Source organism: Madurella fahalii, assembly GCF_045866475.1.
Source record: "Madurella fahalii IFM 68171 DNA, scaffold_3, whole genome shotgun sequence".
NCBI lineage: Eukaryota > Fungi > Ascomycota > Sordariomycetes > Sordariales > Madurella > Madurella fahalii.
The window spans coordinates 5,180,520-5,199,958 of NW_027263973.1; the positions used below are offsets into that span (position 1 = coordinate 5,180,520).

The window sequence follows — 19,439 nt, forward strand, 5'->3', positions numbered from 1 at the left end:
TGTCGTTGCTATCCGTAGGTTCTGCTTGTATGTGCAGAGGGCCTGTCGCCGGCAGAGATGCTGCAAGCGGGGCGCCGGCGTGTCCACGACCAAAAAGGCCGGAAATTCGTCGTCGGGGGGCTCGTCGGGTGATGGGCGTCTAGCCAGGCATTGGGGCGCCGTGTGGGAACCGACAGCTCGGTCGCTAAGCAAGAGGTGCCGACTCGCGTGATACGATATACTCGTGGGAGGTACTGCGGTGTCGCGCGCTGGATCGCTGGCACGCCGTCTCAAAGGGTCGTCCTTCGCGGGACGTGAATAGCGGGCAGTGGAGTGCGTTCAGGAGGCGATGCCCTGTCCAAGATTTCCGACACGTTCGGTTTACTGAGTCTGGCCGGGTCCATTCATTGACGCCTCAATTTTCAGGCATTAAAATATCCACTCACGCTCCAGCCAAGGGGATAGTGCCTAACCTTGGCGCAACGGTCCCCATGCTTGGCAGCTGGCAGCCGGTACCTGCCGGCTTCAGCAACACTCTCGCTGCTCATCCGGCCACGAGACGAGGATGCTCGATCAAACGATACTGCGTTTCCCATTGATGCGTCAAGAGAGGAGCTATAGACGCAATGGAAAGATCGAAAAGGCGGTCGGCGGCATCTGACGACGAGGGTGAACCGAGCCGAAAGCCCACGCTGCTCTCACTCACACACCCTATCAGTCCCCCGATGAAGAAGCGCCGGCTCGCGGATCCGACAGAGGCAGAGAATGCCGCGCGCCGATCGTCATCTAATCCTCAGACGTTTAGGTCTCCGTTTCAACTGACCAAAATCCGGGATCTTCCCCCGGAGCTCAACCGAGACACGGTCGCCCTCGGTGACATACTCGGTGACCCTCTCATATCAGAATGCTGGGAATTCAACTATCTGCACGACATAGGCTTCCTCATGAGCGCCTTTGACCCGGATGTCCGCAGCCTCGTCAAGGTCCACGTGGTCCACGGGTTCTGGAAGAGGGAAGACCCAAACCGGCTCGCGCTCCAGGTAGGCCGTCGATCCTGTTCAAGTGAATAGGCCATTCACGTTCGTTGACATGCTTAACGCCTACAGGATGTGGCATCTCACTATCCAAACGTCAGTCTGCACTCGGCATTCCTCCCCGAGATGTTTGGCACCCACCACTCCAAAATGATGATCCTGCTTCGGCACGACGAGACGGCCCAGATTGTCATCCACACCGCCAACATGATTGTCCGTGACTGGACCAACATGACACAGGCTGCGTGGCTCTCTCCGAGACTACCTCTCATGAAGCCTTCACAACAGGAATCTGACCAGGCGCCTGAGATTGGCAGCGGCGTAAAGTTCAAGATTGACTTTTTGAACTACCTACGGTCGTACGACACTCGTCGAGTCACCTGCGGGCCCATCATCGAGCAGTTGACCAAGTACGACTTTTCAGCCATAAAGGGCGCCCTGATCGCTAGCGTGCCTGGGAGACACAACATCCACGACGATTCGCCCACCAAGTGGGGATGGGCAGCCATGAAGCACGCGCTCAAGTCAGTGCCGGTCCACCAGGCCAAGTCCGAGATCGCAGTCCAGATATCGTCCATCGCCACGCTGGGCCCTACAGATACCTGGCTAAAGAACACCCTCTTTCGAGCTCTGAGTGTCGGACGAGGCACCGGGCTGCAGGCGCCAGACTTCAGGGTGATATTCCCGACCGCCGACGAGATCCGGAAATCTCTTGACGGCTATGCCTCGGGAGGTTCCATCCACACCAAGATCCAGTCCCCGCAGCAGGCGAAACAGCTTCAGTACCTCAAACCCATCTTCTGCCACTGGGCGAACGACTCTGCGGACGGTGCAGGTCAGTATGAGCGACTTCCTACTTACTTACCTCACCCGCTAAACAGCCCCAGACATCGGAGACAACGCCGCCGTAAAAGAAGCCGGCAGGAAACGCGCAGCACCGCACATCAAGACGTACATTCGCTACGGCAACAAGTCAGACCAATCCATCGACTGGGCGCTGGTGACCTCGGCGAACCTGTCCAAGCAGGCATGGGGGGAGGCGGCCAACAGCGCGGGCGAGATGCGCATTTCGTCGTACGAGATTGGGGTCCTCGTATGGCCGGGGCTTTACGCGGAAGATGCGGCGATGAAGGCGACTTTTCAGACAGACTCGCTTGCTGAGGATGAGAAGCCGGCCGTGGCGCTCCGGCTGCCGTATAACCTCCCCTTGCAGCCGTACGGAAGGCAGGAGGTGCCATGGGTGGCGACGGCGAGCCATACGGAACCTGACTGGATGGGACAGGTCTGGCGCAGTGGATAGGTGGTGCGGATGCCCCAGCTTTGCTGGACGTTATTACAGTTGTCAAGCACGGATACCGTTTACTTTGCTGAATCGATTGCAGCTTTCAAATGCGAGCTCGGCGACAGAGCTACGCTTCCATGCCCGACAAAGTCGCTTCCATTCGTGCGATGCACATCTCGCTTGCCGTAACTATGCCCCTCGTGTACCCGGCTCTCTCTAACCTAACGTCTATTGCCCGCCGACGGGCTCGGGCTCCTTGTTCGCGTCGTAGCCGTACTTGGTCTTCATCTCCTCGATCTTGGCAACGTACTTCTCCTGCGCCTGCTCGGCGGTGATGCCGTCGTCGACAACCTTCTTCCAGGCGTTGTACTTGGCCTTGCCCTGTGCGGAGTGTCAGAAGCGGTTACTCTCCATCGATGCCACGGGGAACGTACCTTGAGATCGAACATGCCCGGCGCGGCGGCGGCCGAGAAGTCCTCGCCGTTGGAGACCTTGTAGAGGGCTGAGAATGTCCCGTCAGTGTACCGGTCTCGAGACGTTGGCCGTCTATGACGTACCGTAGATCTCGAGCAGATCGTCGTTGCTCGGCTTCGAGGTTAGCTTCTTGGAGTCGATCACAGCCTTCCGGAAAGCTTCGCTCTGGGCAGCCATTTTCGCGTTTGGTGGGCGTTGACGGTTTGGTATGTTTGAGTCTGGTGTGTTCTCGCGGTTTGTGCTCCTTCGTTGGTTGAGGAGGTCAAGAATGTTGAGAGTTTGGCGGGGTCAATCAGGCGCGGGGTCAGCTCTCCTGAGGGGCCTGTGACCAAGCTAGGTACCATACCCCACTGCTCCTGATCAAGAGACTTCCGGGGTCTCAACCAAGGGTTAACAGTGGTACAGAACTCCCGTTTCTCCTTCTACGATTAGTTCCTATTCTTCAACGCTCCCCTTTCCGTCTCCTTTACTTTTGATCAGTCTACATAGAGCGCAGAACCAGATGGCTTGACGAAAGAGGAGGCACGTCAATAGGGTCAATGGGGTGTGTTGGTTGCTGGGGTCATCGCTTGTGACCGGGTCTGGGTCGTCATTGCTCCACCTGCCAAGTCCACCGTGCCGAGACACATGGTAACTGGGGTAGTTGTGACGAGCGCCTTGGAGACACAAAAAGGCGGAACATATTTGGACGGCTTTGCGGGAGGTTGGCGTTACGATATCTGGTATCAGCAAAACAGTGCTGCATGGTTGGTTGACCAGCAGACGGAAGCGCCGTTTTGTTCTTTTAGCATCGCATCGCAGCCCGCCTATCAGAAACCACGTGAAGCCGTTTAGAAGCAACTTGTGAAACTCGGTCCCGAGCCATCGTCGGTTCGTGATCGACGACGCTGCTTCGGCTGTGCCCTATCTCTGGGTGGCCAACGCGCCGGTCCAAATACGGCTAGCGTTCTGGGTAGCTTGGCTGTCACGTCAGGCTCCGCAGTCGCGGATCTGGTTTCACCTGGCCTCTGTGAAGACATCAGGCCGGCTGTCCTTGTCTGCACGAACGTTTGATCGCATTATGAGGCAACCAGGAGAATCTGACCAGAGGATGGCTCCCGCTGCTACATGACCGCAAGATTGCTTTTGCTGATGCAAACAGCTCGGCTGCTGTGTAATCACGACAAGACCGAGCCTCGTGGGGAAAGACCGAGAGACAATGGCCGAACCGGGGATCGACGCCAGGGATGATGGACAGGCGCTGCAGCAACGCCGTATCACCACAGGCTGGCTGATGCCGGACAAACGAGTCAGCGTTACTGTCCGCCGCGTGGCACAAGTGACAAGGCAGGGGACAGGGCACATCAGCTGCTGTCCGGGGACTAGAGGCTGCAGCCCACTGGAGCTCGGGGATTGCGGCATGCCCGTCGAGCTCCCGCTACCTTAGCTCGCATTATTTATGTACGTGGATGCGGCCCTGGCCGTTGCGGCTGCCGATCGATCTCGATCACCTTATAAAAGGGAGCTGCGATCTCATCCGAGGCGTTTTTCTCTGGGGCTTTTTTTTTTTTTTTTTTTTGGTCAAATCAGCCACTCTTGATGCCTTGACTGAAAAACTCGAATAGCACCTAGCACTCTCCGCTCTTCAACTCCCAACATGACTAAGACGGTGGTGGTTCTGGGCGGCTCTATCGGGGGTCTCCACGTTGCGCACGCCCTGCTCAAGAAGCGCCGCAAGGACCTTAAGGTCATTCTCGTGTCCAAGGTACGCACAACGGGTTGACTTCCGCCCTCACGTGACGCTGTGTGGACTTACACCTCCCAGAACAGCCACTTCTACTGGAATCTGGCCTCCGTGCGGGCCATCATCCCCGGTCTGATCAAGGACGAGGACCTCTTCAAGCCCCTCGAGTCCGCCCTCTCCCGTTACCCCTCGACATCCTACGAGCTCGTCATTGGCGCCGCCACAGCCGCCGACTTTGACGCCAAGACGGTCACGGTGACGGTCACGGCCGACAACAGCACCCGCACGCTCCCCTACGACCAGCTCGTGCTCGCGACGGGCTCCCGCTGCCCCGAACCCGACTCCCCCTGGAAGGCATCAGCCAGCTACGAGGAGGCCCTCAGCAACCTCCACGAGACGGCGTCCAAGGCCAAGGCCGCCCAGCACATCGTGGTCGGCGGAGCGGGCGGCACGGGCGTCGAGGTGGCGGGCGAGCTGGGCTACGAGTGGGGCAAGACCAAGGAGATTGTTCTGCTGTGTGGCGGCGACCGGGTGCTGGGCGCGGACCTCACCTCGGCGGCGGCGACCAGCGAGCTCAAGAAGCTGAACGTAACCATCAAGTACAACGCGCGCGTCACGGGCGCCAGGACGGACCCCGGCTCGAACAAGACCGAGGTGACGCTCGCCAATGGCGAGGTGATCACGACGGATCTCTACCTCCCCACCACCGGCGTGGTGCCGAACACCGAGTACGTGCCCGACCGGTACCTCACCGGGGAGGAAGGATACCGTACGGTGGTGGTGGACGAGTACCTGCGGGTCAAGGAGACCACGGACGTGTGGGCGTGCGGGGATGTGGTCAGCAAGCCGCGCGCCGGCTTCTTCATCACGCAGAAGCAGGCGGCGAGCGTGGCCAAGAACGTGGAAGCTGCGTTGGCGGGCAAGGAGCCCGCCGTTGCGAAGGGGCCCCCCGTGGATATCTTTGCCTGCGCGGTTGGCCGCGGGCGGGGCGCCGGGCGGATGGGATCGATGAAGCTGCCTAGTTTCGGCGTGTGGTTGGCCAAGGGCCGCACGCTGGCGCTGCAGATGGTGGGGAGCTATGTTGACGGGAGTGTTGCGTAGGCGACGAGGATGCCATCGATACCCAAGTCGTGATTATTCAGCAGTGCAGTGTATTCCTGTTCGCGAGGCACGTAGTAATACCAGTCAATGGTCTCATCATTGTAGCCGGCTATCTCCCCGCCTTCTCGTCCTCAATCTCCCTCCTCAACTGCTCCAGCACCTCCTGCCGCGCGCGCAGGTGCCCTTCCAACCCCTCGACCTGCTCTCTCACCGTCTGCAGGTCCTCGCTCACGCTCTTGAGGCTGCTCCCCGTCCTGCTCTTGCCGTTCCCCTCCTCCAGATCGCGCAGCTCCTTGCGCTTGTAGTCCAGCAGCTGCTCCAGCTCCCGCTTGACTAGCGCCGGCTTGGAGTCGCGCTTGCCGCCCTTGCGCCTCTCGACGCCGGCCTCCACCTTGGCGATCTTCTCGTCCAGCTCGGCCAGCTGCTTCTTGAGCCGCACCTCCTCCCACTCGGCGTCGCTCTTGGCTGTGCTGAAGTCGGTCCCGGCCGTCTTGAACCCGCTGCGGCCCAGGCGCGTGAGGTACTGGTCGCCGAACTTGGCCTTGCGGCCCGTGCTCGTCTCGTCGTCGGCCTTGGTCGCCCAGCGGGACTGCGCGGCGCTGCGCGCGTTGTCGACCTGGTAATCGATCTGGTTGCGCTCGAAGCTGGCGCGCAGCGACGCCGGCACCGTGCGCGGGATGCGGTACCCCTCGTGGCGATTGTTGAGGATGTGTAGAAAGGCGAGGCAGGCGTCCTTGTTAATGGAGGACGCGGCCGACGGGTTGATCAGGTTCCAGGCCGACCGGATGTCCGTGTCGGGCACGTCGAGGGATTCGTAGAGGTCTTCGAGGGAGGAGACTAGACGGGGGGTTAGCCATTGCCCCGCCCAGGGGAGGAAGGGGGTGGGGGGAACGGGTGCTGTTGCTTGCAACACTCACATGCTACCTCGCCCCGCATGTCCCGGTTCTCCTGATAGATCTGCTCGTACTTGGCCTTGTCGGCCGGGCTCATGTACCAGTCGAAGCCGTCCTTGAGGCCGGGCGAGTCGTCGTCGTCCTCGACCTGCTCGAACTGCACCGCCTTGCCCGTGAGCGCCCGGCTTGCCTGCACTAGGTGCGCCTTGGACTCGGGAACGAGCCAATCTGGCAACGTCGTCGGCACATCGGCGTATTCCCCGTTTATCAGGTCGAAGATGATGCGCATGGCGACGCAGAACTCCTCGAAGTCGAGGTTGCCGTCATTGTCGACGTCGGCCAGGTCCCACACGCGCTCCAGCTGGTCGTCCCGCAGCCCGCTGTTCTTGAGCACCGGCGCCGCCTGCTCGCCTGTCAAGTACTTGCCGCCATTCGTCCTCGTCGAGAAGATGTTCCAGTATGTCTCGATCTCCCGAGCCTCGATACGCGGCGCCATGCCGGGCGAGGTGATTGGATCGGTCGGGGTGTGGATGCAAGGGCGAGCAGCGGGTGTCCGTGTTGACCGAGTTGAGTTCGGTTATTTGCTAGCGACACCGGGGTGGCGGGCGTGGGAATGCTGTTGATGAAAGCTGGACTTGTTGGGTTACGGGTGTACGTGGGGAAGCAATTGTCGGCGGGTTTACTGTGTATGGCGGATGATGCTGGCGGAGCTGACGTTGTTGCGCGGTGTGAGTTGCGACCAGCCGTAGCGACCCCTGTCACCCCTTTTCCCATTAAACATCGCGCGGACCCACCGATTGCCCATCACGGACACACTTGCATCTCTATCAACAGTGACTTCATTCCTACATGTACTCATAAGCTTTCTAGATTACAGCACCTTAAAGCGTCCCCCTGGGTGTCATTCTCCACTGCAGCTGCTTAATGCTCAAATCCCGGATCTCTTCTCCCTTCTCCCAGTCATATCTAGCGCCGATCATCCTCTGTAGTCAGGCCTGAGAGATGGTAACCAAGTGCGCATCCGGTTGGTATTTCCAATTCCACGCCACGCCGATGCAGTTGAACCAAGGCTCAGATGCTGAAGCCGACATGTTTGTGTCGTTGGATTATCACACCACCCCCTCTACGTGTGAGTATTCACTGCCTTCTAGCAATCCTAGGCTTTATCCACAACCTGCCGGGCGGTTCACGCCAAAGGGGTCTTCCGAATCATCGCCAGCAGGAGGGTGGCAAGCATCCACGAGCAAGGCGGATGGGATGCCTGACAAGAATGATCGGAATGCATCGTCCGACTGAAAAGTGTCGCGTGTCGGCAAACCCATCTGTCGAAGACGCCGGTCCAGCCGCGAAGCCTGTGTAATGTTACTAACAGCAGAGGCAGCCGGAGCAGCACAGCCGGTTGGGTCAGGAACTGCGGCGATGGCGTTGAGTGGAGCAACGCGTTGACGATCGGCCAAGTTCTGACCCGGCGTCACCGACTCCGTCAGAGTCTTGCGCCGCCTCTTGCGGGTTTCGCTCGCCCCGTCCTCAGACCTTGGCCTCTTCCGATGCCGAGTCTCTTCTTTTTCCGGCTCGCCCTCACGCGGTAGGAAGTGCCACATGACGCCCGTGGCGAGGATCTCGAACCTCCCGCCTCCGTTGGGGCCGCCCGGATAGTACTTCCACTCTTCCGGCCTGTGCGCTTGGTTGAACTCCTCACGTGTCAGCACAACGCCCTCTGTCGACTGCATACGAGCCGACGGGTCAACAGAGGAACGATTAGCTCGGCAATAACGACGACGTTTATTGTCCTCGCCCGTGCCCCCCGTCTCGCCGTCCGTCTTTCTCCGCGAACGGGCTCTCTTCACTGGCTGGCCGTGCTGATCGAGCTGCTTCCCCGCCGGACGCATGTGATGCATGCTTGCCGGCTGCATGTCAGCCTCGACCGCCTCGGGGCGAGCAGGAAATGGAGCGAGCCGCGCAGCAGTGTAAAGCCCTGGCTGTTGAGCCGACCGGATGGTAGAGGGGGGACAGGGCACGGTTGGGTTTGCTGTCCGATTTGGGGACTTTTCCGGGACTACGGGGGCGTCCAGCGTCGGAACGGCCCCAAAGGATGCCGGGGTAGGGCGGGGTCTTTTCGGAGGCCTCCCGCGGCGGCGGCGTGGCTGCTCAAGCAGAGTCTCCTCTGGACCGACGACAAATTTCTGATTCTCCAGAGCTGTCCTCGGCGCGCGGGACCGCCTTCTTGCCCTCCCAGGCTCCCAGTCATCGTCCTTCTCGTCATCCTCCTTGGCTTCGGGATAGCGCTGCTTCCGACGTCCATCCGGGTAATACTGCGGTGGGTCCAGATCTTCCACATATTCGCCGTCTTCGTCTCGGGAAGGACGTCCGCCGCGCGGCTGCGGCTCGGCCGATGTTGGGGTTGGATCCTCGCTATCAAAGCGGACGTTGCGAGCGTGCCTGGCCAGGATGCTGTTGACGCTCGCTTCCAGCTCTTGATCACGGCCCTGTACCGGCGGGGGCCTTGTTAACAAGATTTGATTGTTGGCAAGAAAGTTGTGAAGCTCATTCCGGGCACACTCTGATGGCGGGGGGGATTTCTCGCCAGGTTCCTGGGTGAACATTTCCTCGTCCGTTCGTTGTCTTGCTCCCGGCTCTTGCTGCCCGGGCGCTAGTTCCTCGAGAGGGTTCGCGTTGAGGACAGTGCCAGCGCGATTGTCGGACGCTTGCTCCTCTCTGATAGCTTGCTTTTCGGAAATACCGGCCTTGCCATGCTCACCGCGCTCCCCGTCGCCTGCTTGGCTAGCCGGGGTATGCTCGCCTGGAGGTGGGGGAACCGCCCTCTCCTAGAAGGCTTCTCCTTGCTGAGCCTCAAGCAGGATGCTCTCTATGGCCTGGCTATTTCTCGATAGTAGAAGTCCTGACGGGAATGTGGGCAACTTGCGGCCCAACCTCATGATATTAGCCGCGAATCTGTTCATGGCGGGGCTCAGGCTCTGCATCGCCGTGACATCCTCAATATTGAGGTAGCTGATGGACTCCGGTGCCTCAGAATTGGCCGTAAGGGCCTGCAATCTCCGACCCACTTTTCTGCCGGCATCCTCGAGAGCCGCCCGCTGCGGCCACGGCGACGGATCGAAGATTGAATAGCGCTTGCCGTTTTCCAAACGGACGACGAAATTCTCGGGGTGCAGGCCCATAGGTAGATTCCCCGACCGGCAGTGCTGGCCCGCGGCGGAACCCACGTGGAGCCTATGGTCGACGCGGCGCGGGTTTGTTGTGCCCGGCGGAGGATCCATCCTAACGAACATCTCGCCTTTCGACATGACCTGCGGCCGTCGTCGACTCTCGGCTTTCTCGGCATCTAGCATCTGCTGGATATCCTCCCCGCAGAGAACGTTGAAGTGCGGGAACAGGCCGCGCCAGCCGTCCTCAACCAAGTGGTTGATGGGGATGCTCAAGAAGTCGCCTCCGGTGCCGTAGTAGTCTTCCAGCCTGGCAGCCAGGTGGCTGAGGCCCATGAACGTGAGGAACCCTTTGGCCTGTTTGACCTCATCGGCAGTGATGGTGTCGTTGACCGGGGCAAGATCTGGCGCTTGAACGAAGTCATCCAGCCAGGAGAAGTCCGCTGAGTTGGCGTGCTCGCGGATCGTTTCCTTGTATCTCCGTCTCTTAAGTTTTTCCTTCCCGGTCATCTCAATGAGAGCGAGTGCCTCGCTGAACGAGAGGCCGAGTTGCTTTACGGCTCGGGTGAAGGTCATGCCTCCTTGGATGAGTTCGTGGATGATGACGTACTGGATCCCGGGGGAGAGCTCTGCCCAGTGATAACTGACTGGGGGGAAGTCTTGAGCCTGTCGAAGGTGAGCAACTCGGTTGGGTGACATGGAGAGCGAACGGCCTTACCTCGTGATCTTTGTTTACGGCATTGCTCATGTGGACAATGCTCTGTTCGTCGTTTCTTTGCTTGACGGATCCGCATGTTTCGCGTTCTGAAGTCATGACGGCATGGGGATAACGCGATGGATGTTCGTGGGCTGCCCGCTGGAGTTCTTGGGGAGGGTCCGTGGGCGAGGCAGAAAGCGTCGCAACCGCAACGGCTTCGAGTAGCCCTGGTGGCTCATCCACCGCCACTTCTGACTCTTCGTTGACCTCCTGTTCGCTAAGCATCTCTTCTGGAGCCTCGTCAGGGTCCGTTACGTCTTCTGGTTCGCACTCTTGCAGTTCCATGACGTCTCGGCAACGACCACGGCTAGCAGGTCGCCAAGCGGCTTCGTCCTCTCCATCGCTGTCCATTGACGGAATGATGAGTACTGGCCCTTCATCGTGCTCCTCGACATCGGTTTCTCCATCGCCGCTCACGTGTTGGCCGCCTTCTTCACCTCTCCTGGTCGTAGCTGTCTCGTTTGTAATGCGCTGGGCCTTCCAGATTTCAGACGGTCCAGGGCCCGGATAGTCAAACGGCAGGCTTGGAAAGGCGCAGTGCGATGTGAGGTCGGCCCTGAAGGCTATGTCGGGGTGTACAAAGATTGGGCGGTCAGCAGTGACCGGGCCATCGTCCTCTTGGTACCGGCCGGGACGCCGACGCATCGATGCAGTGCGAAGCTGCCTCCCAGAGAGGCCGCCACTTCCGTCGATCGATGACATCTTGTGCGTGTCGGGATGAGAGGTGGCGTTGGGAAAGGGTAGTTTACGGGGGTTGTCGATGAGATGCGGTTTCTGGGTGATAGAGCGACGAGAGAGAATGATTTGGGCATTATGCGGCCGACGTGAACCTTGGGAAATCTAAGGAGAGGCCAGCTCAGAACGGCCTCTTTCTTATGGAACAAGCACGTTCTGGTCGAGCTGGGTTTCGTTAATGAAGGGATTGGGGGGGCGAAAGCAGCTTACGCCAGCGATAGAGGGGAGGAAGCTGCGCAAAGGTGCAAGCCGAATGCGAGAAACGAGATCGAGGCTGGGGGAGAGCTGGAAAGCAACATAAGGCAACTGAAGGGGTGAAATGAGCCTGCTGTTTTGTAAACAAGACAACAGGAAAACATACAACTCGCCACGCGCCCAAACATTAATTGCGCCAGGAGGCGTGTTGACTTGTGCTGGTGCGGTGGCCGATAAGGGCTACCGATAGCAGGATCAGGGCACAATCAAAATGGAACATTGGGCTGTTCCGGGTAGACATCGTGATGCCCCTATTCACGACCTCGCCATGCTGAAGGAGGTTCCGGTGGCGATAGTGGCTCAGACCTGTCGCTTGCTCACAACTTTGCTCTCCAGAACAGTGCTGCGCGGACCAATTGACAACCCAACGCTAAGAGTGTGGGGTTCACGGAAACGTGGTGGGCAGCAGTGTGAAAGATGTCGCATTCTGACAAGGCATTCTCCATCCGTGATTCACCTAGAGGCTATCGAAGAAGATATTCATCGCGCTATCCTGATTGCTACCATGCCTGGTCGCCCATGACATAGCTAGACATATGCCATCATCGACAACCGTTAAGGGCAACCGCTCCCACGCTCAAGCCTCAGAAAATAACCACATCCGATTACAATCTCACTTCCTCGACCCTTCGCCGTCGTTCGCCTGTCCTTGCGCCTCCCTCCTCGCTTTGGCACCCGCCTTGAGCTTCTCCCACCTCTCGCGGTACTTCTCGACCGTCTGCTGCAGCTTCACATGATCCCGCTCCAACTCAGCCATCCGCTTACCCATCTCGGTCAACTGCTCCTCAAGCTCCCGGTTCCGCTTCCTCAGCACCTCGTCCCCTCCCGAGCCCTGCCCGCCGCCTCCACTAGAAGACAGTGGGGATCCGGGCCGCTGCAGCCTGAGGCTCCGCGCGAGGGCTAGGTGCGACGTCTGCGAATTGAGCTCGAACGAGTGCAGCCGTTTGCTGACCTTGTCGAGCACGTCCTTGAGGCTGGCGTTCTCGAGCTGCAGCTCCTCGAGCATGTTGCGGAGGTCCTTGTCGCTGCGGCTGCTCCTGCTGCCGAGCCGCTTGCGGAGGGTGGGTGAGAGTGGTTGGGCGGGGACCTGCGACTCGCGCGCGTCGACAAAGTCGTCGTCGTCCTCGTTGTCGTCGTTTCCATCGCCGCGATGCAGGGATGCTGCCATGCGGCGCTTTTCTTTGTTTTCGTGGTTCAGGATGCTTGCGTACGAGGCGGTGTGGCCGCTGGTTGGGACCACGTAAAAGGAGTCGTTGGGACCATGGCCGTCACGCGCGAGCGAGTGGAGGGTGGCGCGCGAGTAGATCTTGGAGAGGTCGGGTTCGGCGGAGGAGGATGAGGGGCGGTGCCTTGGTCTCCTCGGAGCGGGTTCAGGCGCGGGAGAGGCGCTCGACGCCGGTGCGGATTCCTCGGCGATCAGCGGGAGGCCGGCAAACGCTAGAGGCGCCGAAAGCCGGTTGATCAGGCTCCCAAACGTGCTGTAGAACCTCGAGAACCCATCTTCGCTGGGCGCCGGGCTGCCTGGCTCCGGGTTTGGTGACTTCGGCGGCTCGCTGACCGAGTCCTCCTTGATCACCGGGGGGACCCAGCTCGGCTTTCGCGCTTGGTCCAGAGGATCCGGGCCCTTGCTCCTCGCGGAGCCCTCCCTGCGGGGATGCACCTCCAGACTTCCCGGGGCCTGGTCGTTAGACACGCTGGGGGTCAGCGGCTGGGTGCTGTACCTGGCTCGGATGCCTCTGGCGGACGCGAGGTTGCTGGCGATCGACGACGATAGATTCCGTCCAGGGTACCGCTGGTGGGACAGAGTGGGTACGGGCTTTGCTTGGGCGGGTTGTTTTGCCGCAGGCGGTTCGCAGGGTGGCCTCGTGGTCTTGGAGCCATCTTGTTCGTTCCCCTCCTTCTCGTCCTCCTCGGGTATGTCGTTCTCGATGCCAGCGTGGCTCGGCGGACCGACGGGCAGCTTTAACAGCTCCGACAGGCGGCGGTGGTGCTGCTCCAGCAGTCTCAATGTCCGCAGCGCCTCGACGCTGTTTGTGCTCTTGGATGCGTTGGCAAACTCGCCAGCGGCCTGCGCATGCTCGGCGATGGCAACGGTCGTGTCCGACGTATGCGTGGCGATGGCGGCTGCTCGGGCGTGATCGTGCGCCTACCGGGTCAGCAGAGTAAATGACGATGGAAAGGGCGCATACCTTGGTCAACGGTGAAGACTCCATTCCGGGCAGCTGTCCGGATCGCGGCCGCAGCTGTGGCAACAGGTGATGCGATAGGTTGCTGGATTGAGACGGCGGGGGCCGTAGGGCTGGAGGTTAATTGTTAGTGCTTATTTTATCGCGCATCCCTGCGGCCACTCCGTGCGATGTCACCCGGAGCGATGCATGTCGAGATCCAAGGCACACATCAGACACTGAGGGGTTGTGCGCATGTCGTAGCCATCTTTGCGGCTGCTATCAGATTTCCGTCCTTTCAACTTTTCCGCCGCGCGTAGTTGATCCGCAGCCCCAAACCGCCAATCCGGCGCCTCTTGTCACCGCGATGACGATGACATAGGCCCCCTGGCCCAAAGGAAGCAGCAGCAAGCAGCAGCCCGCAGCAGCCCCTAGCACCAGCAACCAGCAGCGATCGCTCGCATCCGACTATGGACGGCACCTCAAACGGCCTCGGAAAGCTTCTGCCAAAGGCTATTGCGGCAAAGCGACGGCGCAACAGGGCCGCATCCAGCACCGAAACAACCAGTAGCAACGATGAGGTCGCGCCGCAGAAGGCCACTAGCAGCCTCGCCAGTCGCAGCACCACGGGCAGCGACGCAAACTCGATTGACGACAGCCTGCATGCAGCAGGTAGTCAGGGAAACGCAGACCACCAGGCGCCCTGCGAGTCGGATCCAGAATCGTGAGTCGTGCCTCTCCCATTCGTCCAATTCATCTACCCTGTCGGCTCTTGGCAGCGACAGCGACTCGTAATCCCGTATTCACTACTAGTGTAACTCGTGGCTGCCGGGTTCCACCTGGCTCCGGCTGCTCTTCAACGTCTGCGCCTCCCCCGGGCGGCGTTTCTGCTCATCGTTGGCCGCCGTTATCAGCCTCAGCGTCACAACCGCATATATTCCCGGCCTGCCGGATTCTCGTCCCTACTATCGTTCCCTTTGTTGTATTTTCAGGGGCTGGTCCTGGTTCGTCGCAACAACTGACGCTCGCTAGCTCCAACCGCCGGCCCACCGCCATCTCCCCCCATCCGTCACAGATCGGATATCTGACGACATCGTCACCACTCGTCCAAGCGGCTCACAAGCCCGAATCGCTCGCTTCAGACAAGCCCTCCAATCGGTCCGCCCGCTCCTCTACGCGGCCACAGGACAGCACCGATAGTTTCGAGTCCGCTCCGTCGCCAGACCGCAGCCGGACGAACCTCGAGCCGACCAAGCTCCAGCCGAAGCGGTCCTCGTCCACCAACCGCCTCCGAGACGTGTTCAGGCCGAAGAAGAGCTCAGAGAAGGCATTAGACGACGGAGACAAGCCAGACACTACAGCACACGAACCCGTGCACGCGAAATCCGACGAGCCCAAGTCGTCGACCGCCAACAGCCGACGCCTCTCGCGGGGTCCGAAGCTCGAACCGCTGATACCGCCGCAGCCACCTCAGACACCGCCGGCGGAGCCCGCGACGCCGCTAATCATCAATACCCCTCCCACGCCGACCGACTCCCAGCCAAGCAACGCGGCGGCTGGCACACGACGCTCGGCTGATGTCCCGACCACGGGGAACATGATCACACAACGACGGAGAACAGGCTCCACTGCTGGTCCCAGCAAGCTGTCCAACATCACCGCTCCTCCACTGACGCCGACGCCCGAGAACGGCCCGGTGTCGCCCGGAAACCCCGCCGCCACCTTCTTCTCGTCCATGTTCTCGGCGGTGCAGAACACGGCAAACACGCTAGGTGCCACCATCTCCAACTCGGCGTTGGCCCCGGGCGCCGCCAAGACCAAGGCAACACCCGCCAAGGAACAGCCAGAGGGGGAGAAGCACGAGAGCGAGCAGGACACGGTCGAAGTCGAGTCGGCAGCCCCACGTCCATCCAGTGAGCCCAAGGAGCCAGCGGTCAAGACGCTAGGCATGGGTGACCTCAGCCTCAGCCAACTAGGCATCGTCGACACGGCGAGTGCCGCCCCGAGCCCCATGGCAGGGCGCTTCGCCGAATCCGATACGCGGTCGAGGTCTGACTCGGCACCGCCGGATGCCCACGCCGCCGTCGCGGAGCTCGAAGAGTCGGCCTCGCGGCCGCGGTCGCTCAACGAGGCCGCGGGCGGCGAGCGGACACCGCCAACCGGCAGCCTGTACGAGGGCAAGACGGGCATCCACCGCAGTGGCAGCATACGCAGCGCCATCGGCCACCGTAGGAACCGTGGCAGCAGCGTAGCCACGCACGGGACCGGGCCCAACGCGACTACGATTAGTGCCGCCATCGCGGCGGCCAACTCTTCGATCGGCAACCCGGCCGCGCCCGGAAGCGCCCCCAAGCTTACCGGATTTGCCGTCGCGAACAAGAAGCGCAACCGTGACTTTCACGCCCTCTTCAAGACCGTGCCGGACGACGACTACCTCATCGAAGACTACAGCTGCGCGCTCCAGCGGGAGATCCTGGCCCACGGCCGCCTCTACGTGTCCGAGGGCCACTTGTGCTTCAGCAGCAACATCCTAGGCTGGGTGACGACGCTCGTCATGAGCTTCGACGAGATTGTCTCGGTCGAGAAGCGGAGCACGGCCCTGGTGTTTAAGAACGGCCTCGAGATCTCCACGCTGCACACGAAACACATCTTCGCCTCGTTTGCCAGCCGCGACACTACCTACGACCTCATCATCAAGATCTGGAAGCTTGGCCATCCGCACCTCCAGAGCTCGCTCAACGGCGTCCGTCTTGAGGAGCCGGGCGGCGACCGGACGGAAAAGATCGAGACGGCGTCGGTGTCTGCGGTGGGTAGCCATAGCATATCCGGGTCTGACGTCGAGAGCGACGACGACGACGACGTGTACGACGAGGACGAGGATGAGGAGGAGGACCAGGACGCCGCCCAATCCGACGGCGGGGCTCCCGAGCTCGCCGAGAAGGCGGTCCAGCGCAAGGTATCGGGCCCCGCAGCACCTCTCGAGGCGTCGGACGCCGGCGCGTCCGCTGGCGGCAGCGACTTTCCCGGCCCGGCGGCGCACGCGCCCACGGACTGCGGGGACGCGGCTACGCACTATGACAAGGTACTCGGCGACGAGGTCATCCCCGCGCCCCTGGGCAAGGTGTACACGCTGCTGTTCGGTCCGGCGTCGGCTGGCTGGATGGGCAAGTGGCTGTCAACGGACCAGAAGTGCACCGAGCTCCAGATGGAAGACAAGCGCGGCCTGTCGGACGACGTCAGATCGCGGTCGTACTCGTACATCAAGCCGCTATCGGGTTCGATAGGTCCAAAGCAGACAAAGTGCCTTGTCACCGAACAGATCGAACACATAGACCTCGAGAAGGCGGTCAACGTCCTGATCAGCACGCAGAACCCCGACGTCCCCAGCGGCAACATCTTTGTCGTCAAGACCAAGTACTGCCTGACGTGGGCCGAGAACAACGCGACGCGGGTCCAGGTCAACTGCACCATAGAGTGGTCCGGCAAGAGCTGGCTCAAAGGTATGTCTCGGATGTCCACCCCCGCGCGCAAGCCCGGCTAACCCGCACCAGCCGCCATCGAGCGAGGCGCCAACGACGGCCAGACGCAGTACTGCAAGGAGCTCTTTGCCAGCCTTAAAGCGGCCGTCTCGTCGCGGTCACGCGCGGGCACGCTCGCCAACGGCGCGGCGAGGGGCAAGAAGCGCACTCGCAAGAACAAGTCGGCGCGCGCGTCGAACCTCGCCAGCGACACCGAGGACGTGGTGAAGGCGGCGGTCAAGCAGAGCTGGGGCCTGTTCGAGCCGGCCCGGCCGTTCCTCGGCCCCGTTGTCGACACCATCGGACCGATCCTCACCGGCAACGTCGTCTACGGCCTGCTCGTCGGTCTGTTGGTGGCGTCGTGGTTCGGGTTCGGCGCGCGGCAGGGCGCACCGCAGTACGGCCGCGACCTGGCGTACGCGAACTACCCGCAGCGGATGGCGGCGTACGAGGAGATGTGGAGGCGCGAGGAGAGCGAGCTATGGGAATGGCTCGAGGAGCGGGTCGGCCTGGAGAGGCTGGGGAGCGACCCGTCGCCGAGGAAGCGGAGTGCGAACCCCCGGACGGTCGAGGAGAGGCTGCGCGAGGAGAGGATGGACGAGCGCGAGGTCAAGGAGGCGATACGCGTGACCGAGGAGCACCTCGACGTGCTCAAGTCGGTGGTGGACGGCAAGGGGGCCGGCAGGTGACAAGGAAGATGTTGCGGCAGGCGCCATGGTTTCTTTGTGTACTCCATTTTGTCTTACATTCGGGCTCTAACTGGATCTGTTGCATGAGCGGGTCGATTCTGGCATTCGTTTAACATTTTTCATAGTTTTTGTTGATAGGGGCTAATGCAGCGCTCTGGGTAGTCGAATGCGTCGAGAATACAAAAATGCACAAGCAGTGAAGCGATGCTGTGTGCCAGGTTTTTGCAGTTGACCTTCGGCCTTGCAGTACCTGAGCCGTGGCTCAGCTAGGCCTTACAAATCTTACCATCGAACTGCTGTCACAACCTCCCATCTGCTTGCTCTAGCCAGCGTTGCCATTCTCTGAGCCGTCGCTCCAAAGCTCGTTCCGTAACCGCACACGTCTGCCACCTCCCTCAACGCCTCACTCGCACCCAGGCTACCTCGTACCCGGTTCATCACTGCCGCCCTAGAGAATCAAGTGGAGTTCGCGGAAAATTCCATCGCCATTCGCTCATAGACACTGGGAGTGACGCGGAGGCTGAAGTAGTAATTCCACCGCCACAATCCCATCCTACATCCCAACGCCTCCTCCCGCATTGACATCCTCCGTTGCCTCCCTTCGGCCACATGCCAATTGCTCCTCTTCGTGCGCAATACCGGCCCCTGCCACCGTAGAATTCTCGTCGCAGAATCCCGTAGACGCCTAATCGGAGACGGCGGCGGTGTCGATGCCACCCGTATGGCAGATAGGGTCAGGGTTGAGCGCCGGTATCGGTAGGTTTGGTCTGTCCTAGTCGCTAGCGCCATTTGTATCTGGCAAGGAACGGCACGTGTTGATGTTGCCCAACGTCCCAAGCATCGATAGCCTTTCCCGCTTGTCGTCTTGTCCTTATCCTCTGCCATCATTTCCCCCTGGACCACGGACTCCAGGTCAGTCCCCTTGCATCGCTCACCATTGTCGAGACCAGAAATCTCACTCTAAAGCCCTCAGATGTCATGTCATGTGTCCTGGTGGATTAGGAACCTCGTTGTTCCGTCCAGCCTGGCGCCGAGCACGCCGAGCAGGTCTTGTAACCAGCCAACTGCGAAGCCCACACTCGGTTCCCACAACGGGATTTCCTGGCCTATATTCACGGCTATATACAGTTGGTCTTTCCGTACACCATCATCCCAAGCACAACGATTCACTAGTTATCATGGATCACACCCCTCCGAGCCATTCCAGGAACACACTGAAGACGGCAAGAGTGTACGCCAACGATCTAACGATATGGATTTGCCGCCGTCACCAGAATGTTTGATGTCCTTGCCCATCCCAGAGCGCAATGCTCGAGCGACTGTTCCCGCTCGCGGCAACGCCATCGTTCACCGCCCTGGCCGTGGAGAGGTGAGTATTCGCCTGCGGGTTTACGAAAGGCAGAATGGCAGCCGTGAGTGGTAAGAAATGACATACGCTGCCGGCCTGGATCCTCAGCGGCCGCGATGGCGGGTTACGGGATGGGTTGGCTGCGGATGGCAACTAACAGCGGAATCCCCTCGAGAGTAGTAAGGAACAGGTACCAGCGGAAAGCCCGCATCCCCGAATATTCGCGAGTCATGTCTCGTTCGCTGTGGGGTCTTCCTAGCACAATCGACTTTCGACCCTCGTCCTGACACCCCCTCTCCGTTTACTTCGTTCTTTGATCTAA

General features: G+C 60.5%; 7 protein-coding genes across 7 annotated transcripts; 3 read left to right on the forward strand and 4 right to left on the reverse strand.

Annotated features, from left to right (window-relative positions):
* Window positions 1-605: 605 nt before the first annotated feature.
* On the forward strand, window positions 606-2,313 carry MFIFM68171_06887 (uncharacterized protein; the record flags this gene model as incomplete). The annotated part of the gene is made up of 3 exons (XM_071062307.1): window positions 606-1,019; window positions 1,086-1,848; window positions 1,901-2,313. 3 exons carry the CDS (start codon window positions 606-608, stop codon window positions 2,311-2,313), a joined length of 1,590 nt encoding a protein of 529 aa, XP_070918408.1.
* Window positions 2,314-2,523: 210 nt separating this feature from the next.
* On the reverse strand, window positions 2,524-2,946 carry MFIFM68171_06888 (uncharacterized protein; the record flags this gene model as incomplete). Its single annotated transcript, XM_071062308.1, has 3 exons — window positions 2,524-2,676; window positions 2,730-2,797; window positions 2,853-2,946. 3 exons carry the CDS (start codon window positions 2,944-2,946, stop codon window positions 2,524-2,526), a joined length of 315 nt encoding a protein of 104 aa, XP_070918409.1.
* A 1,459-nt stretch (window positions 2,947-4,405) lies between these two features.
* Window positions 4,406-5,593, forward strand: MFIFM68171_06889 (uncharacterized protein; the record flags this gene model as incomplete). The annotated part of the gene is made up of 2 exons (XM_071062309.1): window positions 4,406-4,513; window positions 4,574-5,593. 2 exons carry the CDS (start codon window positions 4,406-4,408, stop codon window positions 5,591-5,593), a joined length of 1,128 nt encoding a protein of 375 aa, XP_070918410.1.
* A 109-nt stretch (window positions 5,594-5,702) lies between these two features.
* Window positions 5,703-6,982, reverse strand: END3 (endocytosis defective-related protein; the record flags this gene model as incomplete). The annotated part of the gene is made up of 2 exons (XM_071062310.1): window positions 5,703-6,430; window positions 6,511-6,982. 2 exons carry the CDS (start codon window positions 6,980-6,982, stop codon window positions 5,703-5,705), a joined length of 1,200 nt encoding a protein of 399 aa, XP_070918411.1.
* Window positions 6,983-7,649: 667 nt separating this feature from the next.
* Window positions 7,650-11,109, reverse strand: MFIFM68171_06891 (uncharacterized protein; the record flags this gene model as incomplete). The annotated part of the gene is made up of 3 exons (XM_071062311.1): window positions 7,650-9,267; window positions 9,418-10,316; window positions 10,369-11,109. 3 exons carry the CDS (start codon window positions 11,107-11,109, stop codon window positions 7,650-7,652), a joined length of 3,258 nt encoding a protein of 1,085 aa, XP_070918412.1.
* Window positions 11,110-12,010: 901 nt separating this feature from the next.
* On the reverse strand, window positions 12,011-13,610 carry MFIFM68171_06892 (MIT domain-containing protein; the record flags this gene model as incomplete). Its single annotated transcript, XM_071062312.1, has 2 exons — window positions 12,011-13,543; window positions 13,587-13,610. The coding sequence occupies 2 exons, from the start codon at window positions 13,608-13,610 to the stop codon at window positions 12,011-12,013; spliced, it is 1,557 nt and encodes a 518-aa protein (XP_070918413.1).
* Window positions 13,611-14,032: 422 nt separating this feature from the next.
* MFIFM68171_06893 (VASt domain-containing protein) lies at window positions 14,033-17,769 on the forward strand (the record flags this gene model as incomplete). The annotated part of the gene is made up of 3 exons (XM_071062313.1): window positions 14,033-14,286; window positions 14,376-17,062; window positions 17,114-17,769. 3 exons carry the CDS (start codon window positions 14,033-14,035, stop codon window positions 17,767-17,769), a joined length of 3,597 nt encoding a protein of 1,198 aa, XP_070918414.1.
* Window positions 17,770-19,439: the final 1,670 nt, after the last annotated feature.